The sequence below is a fragment of the Microcaecilia unicolor genome, chromosome 2 (assembly GCF_901765095.1).
Source record: "Microcaecilia unicolor chromosome 2, aMicUni1.1, whole genome shotgun sequence".
Taxonomy (NCBI): domain Eukaryota; kingdom Metazoa; phylum Chordata; class Amphibia; order Gymnophiona; family Siphonopidae; genus Microcaecilia; species Microcaecilia unicolor.
Window position 1 is genome coordinate 398,072,820 of NC_044032.1, and position 19,734 is coordinate 398,092,553.

The 19,734-nt window shown below is 42.7% G+C and overlaps 1 protein-coding gene across 1 annotated transcript in view; it reads left to right on the forward strand.

The window, feature by feature from the left end:
- Positions 1-19,734, forward strand: part of LOC115461066 (protein lin-54 homolog) — a 213,302-nt gene that overhangs the window by 132,453 nt on the left and 61,115 nt on the right. Inside the window, 2 exon segments of the mRNA XM_030190614.1 lie at positions 14,210-14,326; positions 14,329-14,342. Coding sequence (XP_030046474.1) covers positions 14,210-14,326; positions 14,329-14,342 — 131 coding nt within the window.

Here is a 19,734-nt window from a genome sequence, read left to right on the forward strand (position 1 = left end):
AAAACTGGGAATGGGAGTTATGTGAGAAAAGCATCAATCATTGCCATTGTTGGTGTGCTTTCCGGAGTATAAAGCTGTTTATGAAATGCCAGAAAGGCCTGCTGATTATCCACCTCTTGTGTGCACCATTGCCTCTTTCATCTGAAATTTTATAATTATAGGTATGAGTATTCTCTCGCTTTAATTTATGGGCCAAAAGCCTGGTCGCCTTAATAAATTCAGAATACTCCTATCTATCTACTTATTTCTATAGCGCCACAAGGCATATGAAGCGCTGTACACCATACATAGAAGACAGTCCCTGCTCAAAGAGCTTACAATCTCCTGTTTAGAATACTTCAATTGTTCATTGATGGTATGGAGTTCTAAGTCATAAAGACCCAATCTAGCCTTATGTGGTGCTGCATGATGACCCAGAGAACCCTGCCCTTCTTTACAGAGTTGTTCCAGCAAAGGAATCTCAGCCCTAAGCACCTTCTCTTTCTGTCTAGTATCTTTATGAATATGGGCCTGTAGAGAGATTAATTTTCCACACATTACTACTTTTTAAGCATTCCCAGGTGGTCAAAAGGGTCATATCTGGGGTATCATTAAAATGCAAAAATTACAGGCTGTTGTATGTTCAATGGGTCATCTAAGAGTGCATCATTCAAGCGCCAGGGAATAGACGTTTTCCCTTTTCCATCCACAACTAGATGGACTATGATAGGAGCATGATCAGCAGGTACAGGACAAATATATTCCGCGTATTAGAAAAAGGGGAAAAAAGACCAAACATCAGCCAGCGTGCCTAAACAGTAAGGTAAAGGAACTCATTAGAACCAAAAAACAATCCTTCAGAAAGTGGAGAAGAGAACCGACTGAGAGTAACATGATGAAACATAAGGAATGCCAAGCCAAATGCAAAGCGGAGATAAGGAGGGCAAAGAAGGACTTTGAAAAAAAGTTAGCGTTAGAAGCGAAAATACATAGTAAAAATTTTTTTAGATACATTAAAAGCAGGAAGCTGGCTAAAGAATCGGTTGGGCCGCTGGACGAAAATGGTGTTAAAGGGGCGATCAGGGAAGACCAAGCCTTATCGGAGGAGGATTTGGGAGGGACACCGGTGCCGGAAAGCTTATTTGAAGCAGGCGAGTCGGAGAAACTAAATGAATTCTCTGTAAACATGGAGGATGTAATGGGTCAGTTCTGCAAACTGAAGAGTAGTAAATCACCAGGACCTGATGGTATTCATCCCAGAGCATTAATAGAACTGAAAAATGAACTTGTAGAGCTACTGTTAGTAATATGCAATCTATCCCTAAAATCGAGTGTGGTACCGGAAGACTGGAGGGTAGCCAATGTTACGCCGATTTTTTTAAAAAGGTTCCAGAGGAGATCCGGGAAATTATAGACCGATGAGTCTGACGTCGGTACCGGGCAAAATGGTAGAGGCTATTATTAAGAATAAAATTACAGAGCACATACAAAAACATGGGCTGATGAGACGAAGTCAGCACGGATTTAGTGAAGGGAAGTCTTGCCTCACCAATCTACTGCATTTTTTTGAGGGGGTGAACAAACATGTGGACAATGGGGAGCCAGTGGATATTGTGTATCTGGATTTTTAAAAGGCGTTTGACAAAGTGCCTCATGAAAGACTCCTGAGGAAACTGGAGAGTCATGGGATCGGAGGTAGGGTATTACTATGGATTAAGAACTGGTTGAAAGATAGCAAGCAGAGAGTAGGGTTGAATGGTCAGTATTCTCAGTGGAGAAGGGTAGTTAGTGGGGTCTGTAGGGATATTTCCCTGTGATCTAGCCTAAGCTGGTCTTGGCCTATACAAGCTTATGACATCTTGGTATAATAAGATGGCTGCTGCAACATCTCTGTGTCAGCAAGATCCAGCTTCAGCTTGTGGAAAATCACTGACAGGCTTGCTGAAGACAAGGACATTCTGTGTTCCAACCATCCCCCTTCTATCTCTGAGACGCTGGGAAGGGAGTCATACTCATGGCACCAGAAGTTACCATCTTCAAGGTCACAAAACAAAGAACTCTTCTTACCCATGCACTGTACTGTATGAGAAGAGAATGGGTCCAGGCTATCACAGAGAGAGGTCTGGAAAGAACGTGGGGAGAGTGGGAGAAGAAAGTTGTCGGAAACCCTTGGAGGGGTACCTGTGAAGGAACTGAGAAATCCAGCAAGGCTCGGGGTGAGCTAGAGACTGTATGACACCAACCTTGTGACCTGCATAACTGGTGCAAATACCTGTGGCAGAGTTATTGGCTCTGAGAACCAAAGGAGAGACTGGAACCTGTGTTGTTTGCTGAGAAAGACCTGCACTACATAAGACACAGACAGCTAAGATAACGTCTGGGGAGATTCTGCTCTGGTCTTATCTGAAGCCGTCATCAGGACAGCATGGTAAGATCACAGTGATATATTTCCTGGTCTGGGGTTAGGCAGTGGTTTTATCTAAGTACGACTGGTTTATGTCAGCTCTTGGTCAGGGAAAGCTGCTAATGTGTATTTTGCATAAGAGGTGATAAGTTTCATAAGGATCATTAGGATATCATTTGTACTGTTCTAATCATTACTGTATGTAGTCTCAGGATTATCAGAGTGTAGTTAGACAATATATTTTGTTTGTGCATATCAGTAAGAGATATTTTTGCATATAAGCTATTGCAGAGTGTCTATTTTTCTACCTGTAATAAATAATATATAATTCTCATCTGTGACGTGGCTTTGGTTTGTTTTTTTTTGGCGAAGAACAAAACACTGGCAGGGTACCAGCACAAGGTTTCTTTATAATATTTCCCCTAGACTGAGCAGAAACCTTGTAATAAGTTTTATCAGGGAATAATTATTGCCCTAATTACTGTCTGTGCTGGGACCGCTGCTTTTTAACATATTTATAAATGACCTAGAGATGGGAGTAACTAGTGAGGTAATTAAATTCGCAGATGACACAAAGTTATTCAGGGTCGTCAAGTCGCAGGAGGAGTGTGAAAGATTACAGGAGGACCTCGCGAGACTGGGGGATTGGGCGTGCAAGTGGCAGATGAAGTTCATTGTTGACAAGTGCAAAGTGATATATGTGGGTAAGTGGAACCCGAATTACAGCTATGTCATGCAAGGTTCCGCGTTAGGAGTCATGGACCTAGAAAGGGATCTGGGAGTCATCATTGATAAGACATTAAAAACTTCTGCTCAGTGTGCTCAGCGGCTAAGAAAGCGCACAGAATGTTGAGTATTATTAGGAAAGGGATGGAAAACAAACACGAGGATGTTATAATGCCGTTGTATCGCTCCTTGGTGCAACCGCACCTCGAGTATTGTGTCCAATTCTGGTCACCGCATCTCAAAAAAGATATAAAGGAATTAGAGAAGGTGCAGAGAAGGGCGACGAAAATGATAAAGGGAATGGAACGACTTCCCTATGAGGAAAGGCTGAGAAGGTTAGGGCTCTTCAGCTTGGAGAAAAGGCGGCTGAGGGGTGATATGATAGAAGCCTACAAGATAATGAGCGGATTAGAGCGGACAGATGTAAAGCGTTTGTTTACTCTTTCAAATAACAACAAAACCAGGGGACACAAGATGAAGCTAGAATGTGGCAGATTTAAAACAAATACGAGAGAGTTTTTCTTTACTCAGTGTGTAGTTGGACTCTGGAACTCGTTGCCAGAGAATGTAGTGACAGCAGCTGGCCTTACGGAATTTAAAGGGGGTTTGGACAGATTCCTGAGGGGCAAGTCCATTGAACATTATTAACTTTTTTTTTTTTTTTGGGGGGGGGGGGGATGCCGGGTTCTTGAAGCCTGGATTGGCCGCTGTCAGAGACAGGATGCTGGGCTTGATGGACCCTTGTTCTTTTCCCAGTATGGCGGTGCTTATGTACTTATGTCTTGGGGTGGATATCAACTGCATGAATATATTTACGAATCAATGAGTCCCCTAGCCAGATATCTAATCTAGAATAAGTGTCATGTTTAGGAGAATAAAAGGTATAATCCCTCTCATCTCCTTGTACCTCCTTCCACAGATCATGCAAACCCCATTGAGAAATAAAATACAGCAAGCAAGCGTGATCTTTCCTGGCATAGGTGAACCCTATAGCTGAATTATCTAGGGTTGGATTAAGAGTGATTGATTTTAAAGTCTCCTCCTATTAGCAGTGTTCCCTCTATATGTTTTGCCAGAATTTCAGAGACATGATCAAAGAAATTCCCCTGGCTTTCTCTAGGAGCATATATGCCAAGAAGGGTAATAACAAGCCTTGTGACCTTCCAATATCAGTAGAATGAACCTGCCCTCTTTGTCCAGAACTCTTTTACGGATAGTCCATTGGTGTGCCTTACCTAATAAAATACCAACCCTTGCAGTTTTAGGATGGACACAGTTGGAGGCCATGTGCACCTGCATATTTTGTTGTGCAAGTCAATACATGTCATGTTTTACCAGAAGATATGTTTCTTGAATAAAAAGCATATCTGCACCCAAGTGCATTGCTTCTTTAAACATTAGATGATGTTTGTATGGGATATTCAGTCCTTTGAATAAAATCCCAGGTCCCTGTAGGAGACGATATTGCTAAATGCCACCCATCTCCCTCCCTCCCCAAACCCCCTTTCCACCAGCTAAACCCCCTTTCCACCAGCTAAACCCCCTTTCCCATCCCTAGAAGCCTGCCAGTGAAGACAGAAATGCATGCCCATTCAGGCATGAACATATTAGGAAGAATGAACAGCATATCTGGAGCCCCACGATAAGAGTTGTTGTTACACAGGTTATCCCAAATATTTAGGAAACAACATCAAAAACAGAACTTGAGAAATATTATAACCAGCATTAAAGGAGGCCTCTAAGTACCCCCCAGCACAAGTAGTGGGGGCAGTAGAGCTTCCTTAGCAAGACAGAACAAAAAGAGACCAAGAGAAATCTCTTGCAGATCTTTGTTCTTTGTTCAAAGAGGAGGTGCAACCCTGATTCCTGTCAAGTCAACCTTCCCCTGCCCCAAGTGACCTGCTGCCACTTAGGATGCGCAAAGCAGGACCGCACACCGCCACCTTGCGGATCATTTCTCGGTGGAGATGGTGGAGGCAGGGGTGCAGCATCGCGAAACAATAGCCACGTGTCCCTCAAGTTTTCAACATATGCAGTTTCCCCTCCATATAGAATGCAAGTGCAAACGGGTGCTGCCAGTGATATTTGAGATCTTTTTTTCTTGCAGAAATTTAGTTAAAAGTTTCTGTTCATTTCTGCGTCGTAAAGTTAATGCTGCCAGATCTTGATACACTTCAATAGAGTTTGTATCCCAGATTATAGGTGCTCGAGAGTGGGCCTTTCCTAACACAGCCTCTTTAGTTTTATAATCAGAAAAAACAAGCAATGATATGTCGAGGAAAGTTTGCTCTTGGGCAATTAGTGACTCGGTGCACTCTGTCCAGTTTTATTTGATCAGGCGGGATAACCCGGTCATCTTCCTTGAGAAGTATACAGACGATTTGCTGAACAATCAATTCACAATTATTGTAATCTGCAGTTTCGGCTACCTCCCTAATCCTGATATTAGAGTAGTGGCTCCAGTTTTCTAAGTCCTCAACTTTGTCCATTATGTGAGGCTGATCCATCTGGTGAGTAGCCAAAGAGGCCTCCAGCGCTGAAATGGCCTTCTGTTGTTCAACATGCTTTGTTTCGGAGTCCTCCACTCTCCGGCCCAATTCACTGATCTCTCCCTGGAGATCCGCGGCTAGAGCTCCTCCTGAACTACTTCTGATCTGTTTTAATTTCATGGAGGAGTTCACAAAATTCGTACAGGGGCTCCAGTGGTGCTTCCACCACAACTCGTTGCACTGAGTCTATGCCCAGTTGCTAGTGGGAGTGTGAAAGCCGTCCGCTAACACCATCTTTGCTACCACTGAAGAGGAGGGTTGTGCTTGTGGCTGATAGGCAAATTCCTTGAGAGATGTTTTTTGTGGCTGTGATATTTTAGCCGAAAGACATTCTGTGCTAGTTGCACTTCCCAGGTGTGCTGTCAAATGCACTAAAATCAGCAAGATGTCAGGGATAACCCGTTGTTTTGTAACAGGGCATGCGAAGCTAAGATCTCAGCTATCCATCTTGACTCGTGACATCATCTGCGTCCCGTTCCGCCCTCCCCCCCGCGCCAATCTCTATTACTTATTGAACTTATGAATTCTCCTTTCATCCTATTGAAACATACCATTTTGAAGGATCTTTCCCTTAAGACAGTTTATCAGGTAGCTGTTTTTTCAGCTTGTTGCAAGCCTTGTTTTGCAGGAATTCCTATGGTTTCTCCTGTGAATCGGTTGTTTTTTTTTGTCTCATCCCTCCCTTTTTACCTCCTTTTCTCTTGAACATGGGGAAGATGTCCCAAATAGGTGTTACTTATGGACCTCATTTGTTGTATGTTTAAATCTTACTCAGATATTTAAGTGACTAATTCATTCTGGAAAACAAGCACACTTTAATATATTTAAAAGGCCTTAAGATTCCAGAAGGTCTTTGGGCATGTTAGACAAGAGCCCAGCTTCCTGGACTGAAATCAAGGCATTCGTTAGAGTGGCTACCTGGTCATCCTTACCACAAATTGGATTTGCAAGTCAGGGGAGATTCCACTTTTGAGGAAACTGTCAGTTAGCTTTGGGGCTGTCCAATTTTAAGTGTCCTAGATACTTGCCTTACATTTCAACTGGCCTAGCAAGTTAAGGAAGAAGAAATATATTCTGTAAGGTCTCCACCACTCGGAGACTCTTGGAAAAGTCTCACTCACTGGGAGACTCTTGAGTCCCTCGGCCCTTTAGCTGAGCTGTGTGCTGTAATCCACTGCTAAAGAGCACACTGCAATCCACAAGGTCAGATCATTATACTTTATTGTAATCCCTTTGTGTCAACTGCTCCTCCAAAGGTGGTTCCCACCACAGCATTTCTCAAGAAGTTTAGCAATTCAACAGCATAGTATTCAAAACAAAACAAAAAAACCCCAAAAGGTTCCAAAATCTCAGCAGTTCATATAAAGCAGTTATGCAAAGCAATTCTTCAAACAAAGTAGCTCAAAAAGGGCAGTTCATGTCAGCAGTTATGCAAAACAATTCCCCAAGCGCAGCAGTTCAGAAAGGGTTCAAACTCTCAGTAGTTCATGTATAGCAGTTATGCCCAAAACCACCACTCCTCCTCTCTCCCTTTCAAAAGAAATCAACCTAGGGAGAGTGGCAAGGGTCCCTCCCCAACCAGGCCAGCATTATACCCTGACCATCACCCACATGACCCTTCCATGGTAAACCTGTTCTCTCAGCTCCCCTCGTGGGATAGCCACCTTTTCCCTTCTTCTTCCCAGCTCTCCTCCCAAGCAGCCCTCTCCTGTTTCACCTCCTTTCCTTCCAGTTTAGTCAGAGCAGCAATCTCCATTGGCTCCCCTTGCTCTAGTTCCTCCCCCTTTTCTTCCCCTTGCCAGTCCATAGGTTCCTTCCCACACCCATTGCTCAGCTGCTCTCCATTTGCTTGATTGGGCAGGTTCAGAACTCCTTCCCTCATCCTGGCTCTCTGGGACCGGTTTTTCCAACTTGCTTTTCTCCTGACCTCCTCTGGGGGCTGTTGGGGATTAAAGTCCCTGTTTCTACCATGGGACCTACTGAGGGCTGCTGGGAATTGTAGTCTTTTCCTTTTCTCCAATCCCCCAGGGGAAAAGACTACTTCCTTTCTCTACCCAGTCTCCCTCCCTCTCGAGCCTCCTCATTACTCCATGTGCCTTCATTTTCCCTTTCACCCTCATATTCCTCACAATTCTTACCCGATAATTTTCTTTCTTTGAATCTTGCTAAACTACTCCAGATTATTCCTGAGAAGATCACGACTCTGGTGGATGAGGTTTGGGGGAATCTCCCTTGTATTCAGAATTATTTTTGTAAGAGATTGTGTTTTCCAAAGTCCTTCTGCTCTGAATGGAAGACTAGGGGTTGACAGTGTTCAAATTATGAACATTGGGGCCAATATCCAATGGATCTATGTTCACCAGTGGCTGGTGAATATATAATTTCACTCTGAATTTTCAGTGGTTCCAACACTAAAGTAGAGAGAGGGGGGCACCTTTGCCTTGTCTTTTTTACAGCAGTTTCTATTTTCAGAATCTTCTGATGTCCCTATGATATTTTGTCTTTCTGTATCAGTACATCTATTTTTTTTTAACTGCACTACGTTAGCATGCCTTCAAGATCACTGATTTGTACCTCCATGCCTTTAGCCACTCCTAATGCTCTTATGGAGGAAACAAGTTACCTTCTCAACCATTGTGCATAAGTAATGCCACACTGGGAAAAGACCAAGGGTCCATCGAGCCCAGCATTCTGTCCACGACAGCGGCTAATCCAGGCCAAGGGCACCTGGCGAGCTTCCCAAACGTACAAACATTCTCTATACATGTTATTCCTGGAATTGTGGATTTTTCCCAAGTCCATTTAGTAGCAGTTTATGGACTTGTTCTTTAGGAAACCGTCTAACCCCTTTTAAAACTATGCTAAGCTAACCGCCTTCACCACGGTCTCCGACAACGAATTCCAGAGTTTAATTATGCGTTGGGTGAAGAAACATTTTCTCTGATTTGTTTTAAATTTACTACAATGTAGTTTCATCGCATGCCCCCTAGTCCTAGTATTTTTGGAAAGCGTGAACAGACGCTTCACATCCACCTGTTCCACTCCACTCATTATTTTATATACCTCTATCATGTCTCCTCTCAGCTGTCTCTTCTCCAAGCTGAAAAGCCCTAGCCTCCTTAGTCTTTCTTCATAGGGAAGTCATCCCATCCCTGCTATCATTTTAGTCGCCCTTCGCTGCACCTTTTCTAATTCTACTATATCTTTTTTGAGATGCGGCGACCAGAATTGAACACAATCCTCAAGGTTCGGTCGCACCATGGAGCGATACAACAGCATTATAACATCCTCACACCCGTTTTCCATACCTTTCCTAATAATACCCAACATTCTATTCGCTTTCATAGCCGCAGCAGCACACTGAGCAGAAGGTTTCAGTGTATTATCGACGACTACGACACCCAGATCCCTTTCTTGGTCCGTAACGCCTAACGTGGAACCTTGCATGACGTAGCTAGAATTAGAGTTCTTTTTTCCCACATGCATCACCTTGCACTTGCTCACATTAAACGTCAACTGCCATTTAGCCGCCCAGTCTCCCAGTCTCGTAAGGTCCTTCTGAAATTTTTCACAATCCTGTCGCGAGTTAACGACTTTGAATAACTTTGTGTCATCAGCAAATTTAATTACCTCGCTAGTTACTCCCATCTCTAAATCATTTATAAATATATTAAAAAGCAGCGGTCCTAGCACAGACCCCTGAGGAACCTCATTAACTACCCTTCTCCATTGTGAATACTGCCCATTTAACCCCACTCTCTGTTTCCTATCCTTCAAACCAGTTTTTAATCCACAATAGGACTTTTTCCTCCTATCCCATGACCCTCCAGTTTCCTCTGTAGCCTTTCATGAGGTACCTTGTCAAACGCCTTTTGAAAATCCAGATAAACAGTATCAACCGGCTCCCCTTTGTCCACATGTTTGTTTACTCCTTCAAAGAATTGAAGTAAATGAGCAGAAGATGAGCTGCCAAATATCTTCCCATTTAGGGCCGTGACACTGCTGGCCAATGTGTGTTGGACCTCTATCCTTTCCAGCCCACCTTCAAACTTTTTGTCAGGAATATCTTCAAGGAAGAGGATGTTTCCAAATGCATTCTCTTGTTCTGTTGAGAAATTCTTTGTCTTTGAAGCAGGTGGTTCTCTGCCCGCCAAGAATGCTTTGAAGGTGAGAGTTAAGACTTTGTGAATAGTTCTTTGGCCAATAGGAAGGCACTGGTATTTCTGGAACAGAGGAGAGATATGATTTGATTTGAGGTGGCGGTAAGGGCTCCCATGCTAACCCTGCAGTAACCGGGCATCACACAGCACTGCCTGATTACTGCTGGCTATTCACCAGCACTACAAAAATTGAGGAGCTAGCCTGGCGGTACTACCGTTTTAGCGAGCGGTAAGCCCTTTTTAGGCTTACTGCCACTTCATAAAAGGGCCCCTAAATGCACTATTCTGAAGTGACTGAAGGCGTTTGAGCACGTAACCTGGTACTCCAAGGTAGATAATGTTACAGTAATCCATTCTCGAGATTAGTAAGGACAGGATAAGTGAGTGGAATGCATTATGATCAAAGTATTTTCTAACAGAGTGTAGTTGCCTAAGGATAAAGAAACTAGATTTGCATATATTAGATATCTGTGGTGTAAATGTCAAATGGAAGTCAAGGATGACACCTAAATAGCGGAAGGACGGAACCAGAAAGATAGACGTTCCAAACAAACTCAGATCTCATGTTGAGCTGTGGTTACCTCCAGAGAACCGACAGAGCACTGTTTTTTTTCCTTACTTAGCACAATTCTGTGATGAAAAAGCCATTTCTGAATTGCCAAGAGGCAATCTTTCAAAGGTTGAATGAAAATAGTATGTGGATTAGTAGGGAAAAGCAATAAACTATCTAGCGTAAAATTGAAAAGATATGCCATATGATTGAATGAGGGCAGCGAGAGGGCTCAGAAAAATGTTAAAAAGAAGAGGTGAACCTTGAGGAACTCTGCAGGTTAGTGGTCGAGGAGTAGCTTTAGAAGAAGATATGACCACCTGATAAGTATGGTCTGAGAGAAAAGAAGTGAACCAGGAAATAACAGAGCCCACCAATCCAAGTGTTGCAAGCTGTGATAGAAGTGAGTGATTTACTAAATCGAACACAGACGATAGATCTAACGAAATGGCCAAAACTATATTGTGTTTGTCAAGATGTGAATGTATTTCACTTAGGACAGTGAAAACAGTTTCAGTACTGGCGTAGGGCTTGTTTGGGATGCAGTACTAAAGTTTTATCGATAAATGTTGATAGTTGAGTGTAGAATATCTTTTCTAAAATCTTGGAGAAAAAGTAGAGATTTGAAACTGGGCAATAATGGGCTGGAATCTGTAGGTCAAGAGAAGGTTTTTGCTGCCTAATAGGGTTGCTCAGGAATCTAACCCCCCTTTTCCCCCTATAGGATCAGTGGTTCCATATTCGCATGTTCGGTATTCATGGAGTTTTCTAGGAACCTAACCCCAGTAAATAGCATGTAAAGACTCATCTCCATTTTATTTCTGGTGTCATATTCCTCAGTCTGGGTACCCAAGCATCCTTCTGGCTTTTGCCATTGTCTTATCTACCTGTTTGGTCATCTTAAGATCATCAGATGTGATCCTCTTGATTGTTTTTATTGAGCACAGAAAAAGTTCATTCCGGATATTGTACTGTTCCCTTGAGTTTTGTAGCCCAAATTCATGATCCTGCATGTTTTAGCATTAAATCTTAGCTGCCACATTCTAGACCATTCCTCAAGCTTCACTAGATGATAGCTTGAGCAGGTGTGGGCCCTGTACATACCCAGATAAACAGCAATGTGCGAGTGTTTAAAAAAAAAAAACCCAAAAAACCTTTTTTATTAGGTTACTCATCAAATATACTCTCAGGCTTGGTAACTCAGGAGTGAACAAAATCCTCTTGTAACTCAGTTCAAATGCAAAGGGTGTGATTCCTATCGGGCTTTTCTTAGTCAGAGCATGCACAGCAATATCAGCTTATTCCAGATCTTGAAAACTTCCACCATACAAGTCTCCCTTGTTAGCATTCCAAGGGGTCTGGCCTTAGTTGCAACCCTCTCTTTAGCTCTAAAGTCTTGACAGATATAACACTGATTACAGTCACACCTTATAACGCTTTATATCCATTTTATTCACCTAATGTCCTACTTATAATATTGTAACTGTTGTTTCCAATAACGATGTAAACCACACAGAACCCTAAACAGGGGATATTAGCAGTATATATGACCTAAATTGAATTGAATGCTGTAATAGTGCATGGTCTGTTGTTGCATTGTGGGCTGAGAGCTCTGTGTACTCAATCTATTTTTATTTCCTGTCTTTCCATTGACTCACCCGCAGCTTCCAGTACCATCACTGAGAGTTTTTGTACTATCTCGTGACAGTCTATGAAATCAGTGGTATGCCTCTAAATCTCAAGATTTGCCACCAAGACCTATTCACCAGGTCTTCTATCATGTCCCCTTAATCCACCTTTGCTCCAGGCATGTCGCCCTCTCTTCAGTATTCACCAGCGTCTTATTCTGCTCTTCTGCCTTTTCCACTCACTTGCCTATTTCATTTATATCAGTTCATAGCTCTTGAGTTTCTGTATATTCTAATTTTAGCTCTGATAAATCACGCTTTAGCTCCTGAAATCATTTGCGCTTGTCTATTTGCATATCCAGCTACTCCATCCTGCTGCTCCAAGTCTGTCCTAGCTGCTGCCTCTCATGGTTACCGTTCGAGGCGCTGCCACCTTTGGTGCCATTCTGCCACGTGTTCACTCACCAGTGTCAGGCTAAACTCTGCAGGCCTGCCCGTACTCCTGGTACATGCATTCTTTAAGATCCGCTATTTTCATCTTTCCACTCTTGTTGACTGATACCTCGTACCTCTATTTTGTGTTATTCTTTTGTGTGTGCTTAGGCTTGGGAGCTCTTCAGGACTAAGCAGTATGGTGATGTCATTTCCTCTTATCTTCCAGAAGGTTTTCTATGTGGGCTCCATTCAGTGACTTGTATCCTGCTGTCCATAACAGAACATCTGTTAGATTAAAAAGAACCCCCCCTCCACACACACACACACACACACACACACACACACATACACTATCCATATGTATTCATTTTTTGCTGTACTTTGATTTATTTATTTGCCTTGTACCTTGGCAGAGACATTCGCTAAATAATCTTTGTATTAAAAATAAAATTCTTCACCCTTTGTGTTAGTTTTTCTTTTTCTTTTTTAAATACAGTGCCTAAAAACCCTACCTGGTTTCTGATTTTGACTGAATTCCATTTTTTTTTGCAAGTAACAAAATGATGACATTAATGTTGCCATCTCATTTTATAGCGGCCAAAAACTGCTATATTCATTACAAGTAGCATCACAATGCTTAGAATTAGAAGGAACATGTGAGTGTGCGACACAGAGAGAGTAGGAGAACAAGCAAAAGTGGCATTGTTTTGTTGCAGTAATGATCTAGAAAGGTTGAAATCACAGAAATGTGTAACTAGAGCTGCCTGTGTGGAACATAAGAAAAGCTCTGTTGATTCAGACCAAGGTCCATCAAACCCAGCATCCTGTCTCTGACAGTGGCCAATTCAGGTCACAGGTACCCATTAGATTCCAAGAAGTAGATCTGTTTCTTAAAGCTAATTTCCAGAGATAAGAGATGGCTTTCTAGAGTCTACCTGGCTAATGATTTTATGGACTTTTCCTCTAGGAGCGTATCAAAGTGTTTTGAACTCTTCCATATTGGTTGCCTTGCTCAACACAATCTGCAAAAGTCAAAAGTAATGTAACGTTCTACCTTACTTTCTAATTTTTCCTGCTTTCTTACCCATCTATATGTTACAACTTTGCCTTACCCTTTACTATCAATTATAATGTTCTATTATGTATTGTGTTGGCATTGTAAGTATACTACATACAAAGTATGGCATGGTATACTACTTACACCATGCCATACTTTATATTGTTATTTGAATATTTTTACTGCTGTAATTGCTTATTGCTCATGTTTGATCTAGTCTTACTATACACCGCCTTAAGTGATTTCCTTCAAAAAGAGGCGGTAAATAAATCCTAATAAATAAAAATAAATACAATATTTCTTTGTCAGTACTCTTGTATAATAGCAGCTTAGTCATGGTTTTATTAAATCTTATACCAGTTAGTATGTTTCTCTTTTTATAGAGGAAGAATTGTCAAAACAAAGGCACATTTTGTAGTCCAAAGGGTCGCCCAAGGACATCTTTCTAGAATATCTCATCATTTTTATGTCAGACCTTCAGAGGTGTCACTCGGGAACAAAACTGTATTTTACATCAGGGCACATCAATGTAGAAGCAACATATTTTTCTGATTTTCCTTTTAAATTTTTGGTCTTTTGTGTTGGAGGGTGCCTGAGGTGCCATTGGATGGTAGTGTCATCATTGCTATATGGTCTATGTATAGTAACATTTGCACATAAAGGAACTGATTGTGCATTGCAGTGTATAACAAGGATGACATTGTGTATGTATTGTTTGCAGGTAGGGTCCTTTCACATTGTACTCCTGGAACACCACCCAAGGCTATAACCATCTCTGAAAGTGGAGTGATTGGAACATCAGTACAACAGACAGGCAATAAAATAGCTATTTCACCAATGAATCTCCCAATAAGGTAACTAATGGGTGTTCTGTAGTCCTTAAGTTGGCTTCATGTTAATCAAGTGCTTTAGCATTGTATTCTTAGCAGCATCATTTCACTTAGCAATATACTTATCACTGTTTTCCATGTGCAGCCTTGTATAATGGCCTTTCAGAGTTCTCTACATTTCAGCATTCACAGTCTCAAATGTTCAGTGGGCACATGTGCATAATAATAATCCCTGTATCAAGAGCTTGTTTTGACATGAGTCTGCTCTTGCAGTGTGATACTTTCAAATTGCCTTTTATTGATTTTTTTTTTTTGTAAACCTTAATAGTGCGGTCTCTTTCTTCTGGTAGGTAGGTGTGACTATTGACATATTTAGTTTTTTGGCCCCTTTACTCACTATGTGATAATGTGAGGGTTAAATGAAAAGTAAATTCCTCCACTTCCATAATTCATCAACAATGACATAACTAACAGTGCCACAATTGTTCACTTGTTCTTTCAATCACTTACCTTTTGTCTCAGTGGTGAGAAGGAGCGGTTGAAGAGGCTTTTTGCTATTGCTTGTGAAATGGAAGCACGTAGTGAACACTCAGTGTGATTTAAGCAACATGCTGTGATAGAATTTCTGACTGTTGAAGGAGTCCCTCCAATTGAAATTCACTGCCACATGCAGGTTCCCCACAGGAGGCTCTTAAATAAACTAGATGGGCTGAAGATAGGTCCCGAAGTGGTGAACTGGATTAGGAACTGGTTGACGGACAGACGACAGAGGGTGGTGGTAAATGGAGTTCGCTCGTAGGAGGGAAAGGTGAGTAGTGGAGTGCCTCAGGGATCGGTGCTGGGTCCGATTCTGTTCAATATATTTGTGAGTGACATTGCCGAAGGGTTAGAAGGTAAAGTTTGCCTATTTGCAGATGATACTAAGATTTGCAACAAAGTGGACACCTGGGAGGGAGTGGAAAGCATGAAAAAGGATCTGAGGAAGCTAGAAGAATGGTCTAAGGTTTGGCAATTAAAATTCAATGCGAAGAAATGCAAAGTGATGCATTTAGGGAGTAGAAACCCACGAGAGACTTATGTGTTAGGCGGTGAGAGTCTGATAGGTACTGAGGGGGAGAGGGATCTTGGGGTGATAGTATCCGAGGATCTGAAGGCGACGAAACAATGTGACAAGGCGGTGGCCGTAGCGAGAAGGTTGCTAGGCTGTATAGAGAGAGGTGTGATCAGCAGAAGAAAGGAAGTGTTGATGCCCCTGTACAAGTCGTTGGTGAGGCCCCACCTGGAGTATTGTGTTCAGTTTTGGAGGCCGTACCTTGCGAAGGATGTTAAAAAAATGGAAGCAGTGCAAAGAAAAGCTACGAGAATGGTATGGGATTTGCGTTCCAGGACGTATGAGCAGAGACTTGCTGACCTGAACATGTATACCCTGGAGGAAAGGAGGAACAGGGGTGATATGATACAGACGTTCAAATACTTGAAAGGTATTAATCCGCAAACAAATCTTTTCTGGAGATGGGAAGGCGGTAGAACGAGAGGACATGAAATGAGATTGAAGGGGGGCAGACTCAGGAAAGATGTCAGGAAGTATTTTTTCACAGAGAGGGTGTTGGATGCTTGCAATGCCCTCCCGCGGGAGGTGGTGGAGATGAAAACGGTAACGGAATTCAAACATGCGTGGGATATGCATAAAGGAATCCTGTGCAGTAGGAATGGATCCTCAGAAGCTTAGCCAAAATTGAGTGGCAGAGCAGGTGGGGGAAGAGGGGTTGGTGGTTGGGAGGCGAGGATAGTGGAGGGCGGACTTATACGGTCTGTGCCAGAGCTGGTGATGGGAGGCGGGACTGGTGGTTGGGAGGCGGGAATTACTGCTGGGCAGACTTGTACGGTCTGTGCCCTGAAAAAGGCAGGTACAAATCAAGGTAAGGTATACACATATGAGTTTATCTTGTTGGGTAGACTGGATGGACCATGCAGGTCTTTTTCTGCCGTCATCTACTATGTTAGGTTGTGTATGGTGATGAGTGTGTTGGTAAGAGTACTTTTTGTCACTGGGCCAAAAAATGTAAAGATTGTGGACCAGGAATAGCTGACTTGTGTGAGAGAAAGATTGACAAGTTTGTAAAGGATAATTGAAGGCTCACTCAAAGCATTACATTGCAACCCTGAAAACTTTGAAAGAATGATTGAGAAGAGTTCGGAAGTACAAGAAGGAAATTTTGTTGCAACATAACACTAAAAGAGCAAATTTCATTAATTATTGATGTCTTTTATTCATTACAATATCTTCTTTCAGATAAGTTATGGAGGTGGAGGCATTACTTTTCATTTAACCTCATAGGTTTGTTTTTTTTCTTATTTTTTTTCCTTCCATTTTTTGGGGGCCTAAACTTTAATAAGCCCAACATATATTGTCTTTTGTCTTGCTTAGCAGCTTGCAGTGTTGTCAGTTGCTTCATATTCCAAACTCCTCTAGAAGTCAGTGAGTGTTTCAGACTCTGCTGTACTCAGTATACTCTTGGGCTAGCAGATCTTCACTATAGGACAGTTATCAATGTCCTCTTCAACCAAAATCATAACTAAGCATAGATTAAGCACGACCTCAACTTAATGTAGGAGTGTGCACAACCAAAAGGATGATCAGTTAGTCTGTTTTAAACAAACATTTTTGTGATTTCTATCAGGGGCATTTTCGAAAGAGAAGGGCGCTCATCTTTTGACACAAATTGGGAGATGGGCGTCCTTCTCTCAGGGTCGCCCAAATCGGCATAATCGAAAGCCGATTTTGGGCGTCCTCAACTGCAGTCCGTCGTGGGGACGACCAAACTTCACGGGGGCGTATCGGAGGCGTAGCGAAGGCGGGCTGGGGCATGCTTAAGAGATGGGCGTCCTCGGCCGATAATGGAAAAAAGAAGGGCGTCGCTGACGAGCATTTGGTCGACTTTACTTTGTCCATTTTTTTTCCACAACCAAGCCTCAAAAAGGTGCCCAAACTGACCAGATGACCACCGGAGGTAATCGGGGATCACCTCCCCTTACTCCGCCAGTGGTCACCAACCTCCTCCCACCCTAAAAAAAAAAATTAATATTTTTTTTTTTGCCAGCCTCAAATGTCATACCCAGCTCCCTGACAGCAGTATGCAGGTCCCTGGAGCAGTTTTAGTGGGTGCAGTGCACTTCAGGTAGGCGGACCCAGGCCCATCCCCCCTACCTGTTACACTTGTGGTGGTAAATGTGAGCCCTTCAAAACCCACTGTGTACCCACATGTAGGTGCCCCCCTTCACTCCTTAGGGCTATGGTTGTGAGGAGTGGGTTTTGGGGGGGGGGGGGTTGGGGGGCTCAGCACCGAAGGTAAGGGAGCTATGCACCTGGGAGCAATTTCTGAAGTCCACTGCAGTGCCCCCTAGGGTGCCCGGTTGGTGTCCTGGCATGTGAGGGGGACCAGTGCACTACGAATGCTGGCTCCTCCCAAGACCAAATGGCTTGGATTTGGACGTTTTTGAGATGGTCATCCTCGGTTTCCATTATTGGCGAAAACCGAGGTCAGCCATCTCTAAGGTCGACCTAAATGTCGAGATTTGGGCATCCCCGACCGTATTATCGAAACGAAAGATGGACGCCCATCTTGTTTCGATAATACGAGTTTCCCCGCCCCTTCGCCGGGATGTCCTTAGAGAGAGATGGGCACCCTTAGAGATGGGTGTCCCTGTTCGATTATGCTCCTCCACGTGTGTTTTTCATGTTTTTACACATCCATGTTTTTGTTAATCTTTTATGCATTCAGCTTTTTTTGTGTGCTCAAATCAATTGTACAATATACATGTGTTAATTTATAGGTGTATGTACAAACAATTTGCCCATACTGTACTTTACATTTTTAGGCACTCATGTCAACCAAATCCACAAATACATATCTCTATCTTGATGCATATTGCCTCCATAATAGTTTATTTGTTAAAATTTATGAGCTGTTTACCCCACCCCAGAAAAGCTCCATTCATAATCACTTACGCTATTCTCCTCTTTTATCTCATTTGACCCCAACAAAGTTGGTGTGAAGTGACAAAAAAGTCAATTTCAAATTGGATAGCAGACTAACTATATTCATTTTGCATACAAGCAAGCAGGCTTTATTCTTAAACAAAAGCCAAGACGTACCAAGTCACAGCATTGGAATTGTTAATGGCTAATCTTCACTTAGCTTCCATAGAAGATAAATATGCATTGATGTCTCATTTTACTGCTTGGACAGTGCATGATGAAAGGACAGAAATTTTGATTAAGCATTGCTAAAGGATATGTTTGCATAGTGTATTGGCTCTCTTATTAAACTTACAAAGTTGTCTCAGGTTGAGCTAAAGATCTCTGCATAACAAATCAAAATTTTATGGTAATGTCTAGAAAGCAGCCCTGCCATTAAAAGCTTTAATCCTCACTAAGCCATAGGGCATTTAGCATCTACAGTGGGGGAAATAAGTATTTGATCCCTTGCTGATTTTGTAAGTTTGCCCACTGACAAAGACATGAGCAGCCCATAATTGAAGGGTAGGTTATTGGTAACAGTGAGAGATAGCACATCACAAATTAAATCCGGAAAATCACATTGTGGAAAGTATATGAATTTATTTGCATTCTGCAGAGGGAAATAAGTATTTGATCCCCTACCAACCAGTAAGAGATCTGGCCCCTACAGACCAGGTAGATGCTCCAAATCAACTCGTTACCTGCATGACAGACAGCTGTCGGCAATGGTCACCTGTATGAAAGACACCTGTCCACAGACTCAGTGAATCAGTCAGACTCTAACCTCTACAAAATGGCCAAGAGCAAGGAGCTGTCTAAGGATGTCAGGGACAAGATCATACACCTGCACAAGGCTGGAATGGGCTACAAAACCATCAGTAAGACGCTGGGCGAGAAGGAGACAACTGTTGGTGCCATAGTAAGAAAATGGAAGAAGTACAAAATGACTGTCAATCGACAAAGATCTGGGGCTCCACGCAAAATCTCACCTCGTGGGGTATCCTTGATCATGAGGAAGGTTAGAAATCAGCCTACAACTACAAGGGGGGAACTTGTCAATGATCTCAAGGCAGCTGGGACCACTGTCACCACGAAAACCATTGGTAACACATTACGACATAACGGATTGCAATCCTGCAGTGCCCGCAAGGTCCCCCTGCTCCGGAAGGCACATGTGACGGCCCGTCTGAAGTTTGCCAGTGAACACCTGGATGATGCCGAGAGTGATTGGGAGAAGGTGCTGTGGTCAGATGAGACAAAAATTGAGCTCTTTGGCATGAACTCAACTCGCCGTGTTTGGAGGAAGAGAAATGCTGCCTATGACCCAAAGAACACCGTCCCCACTGTCAAGCATGGAGGTGGAAATGTTATGTTTTGGGGGTGTTTCTCTGCTAA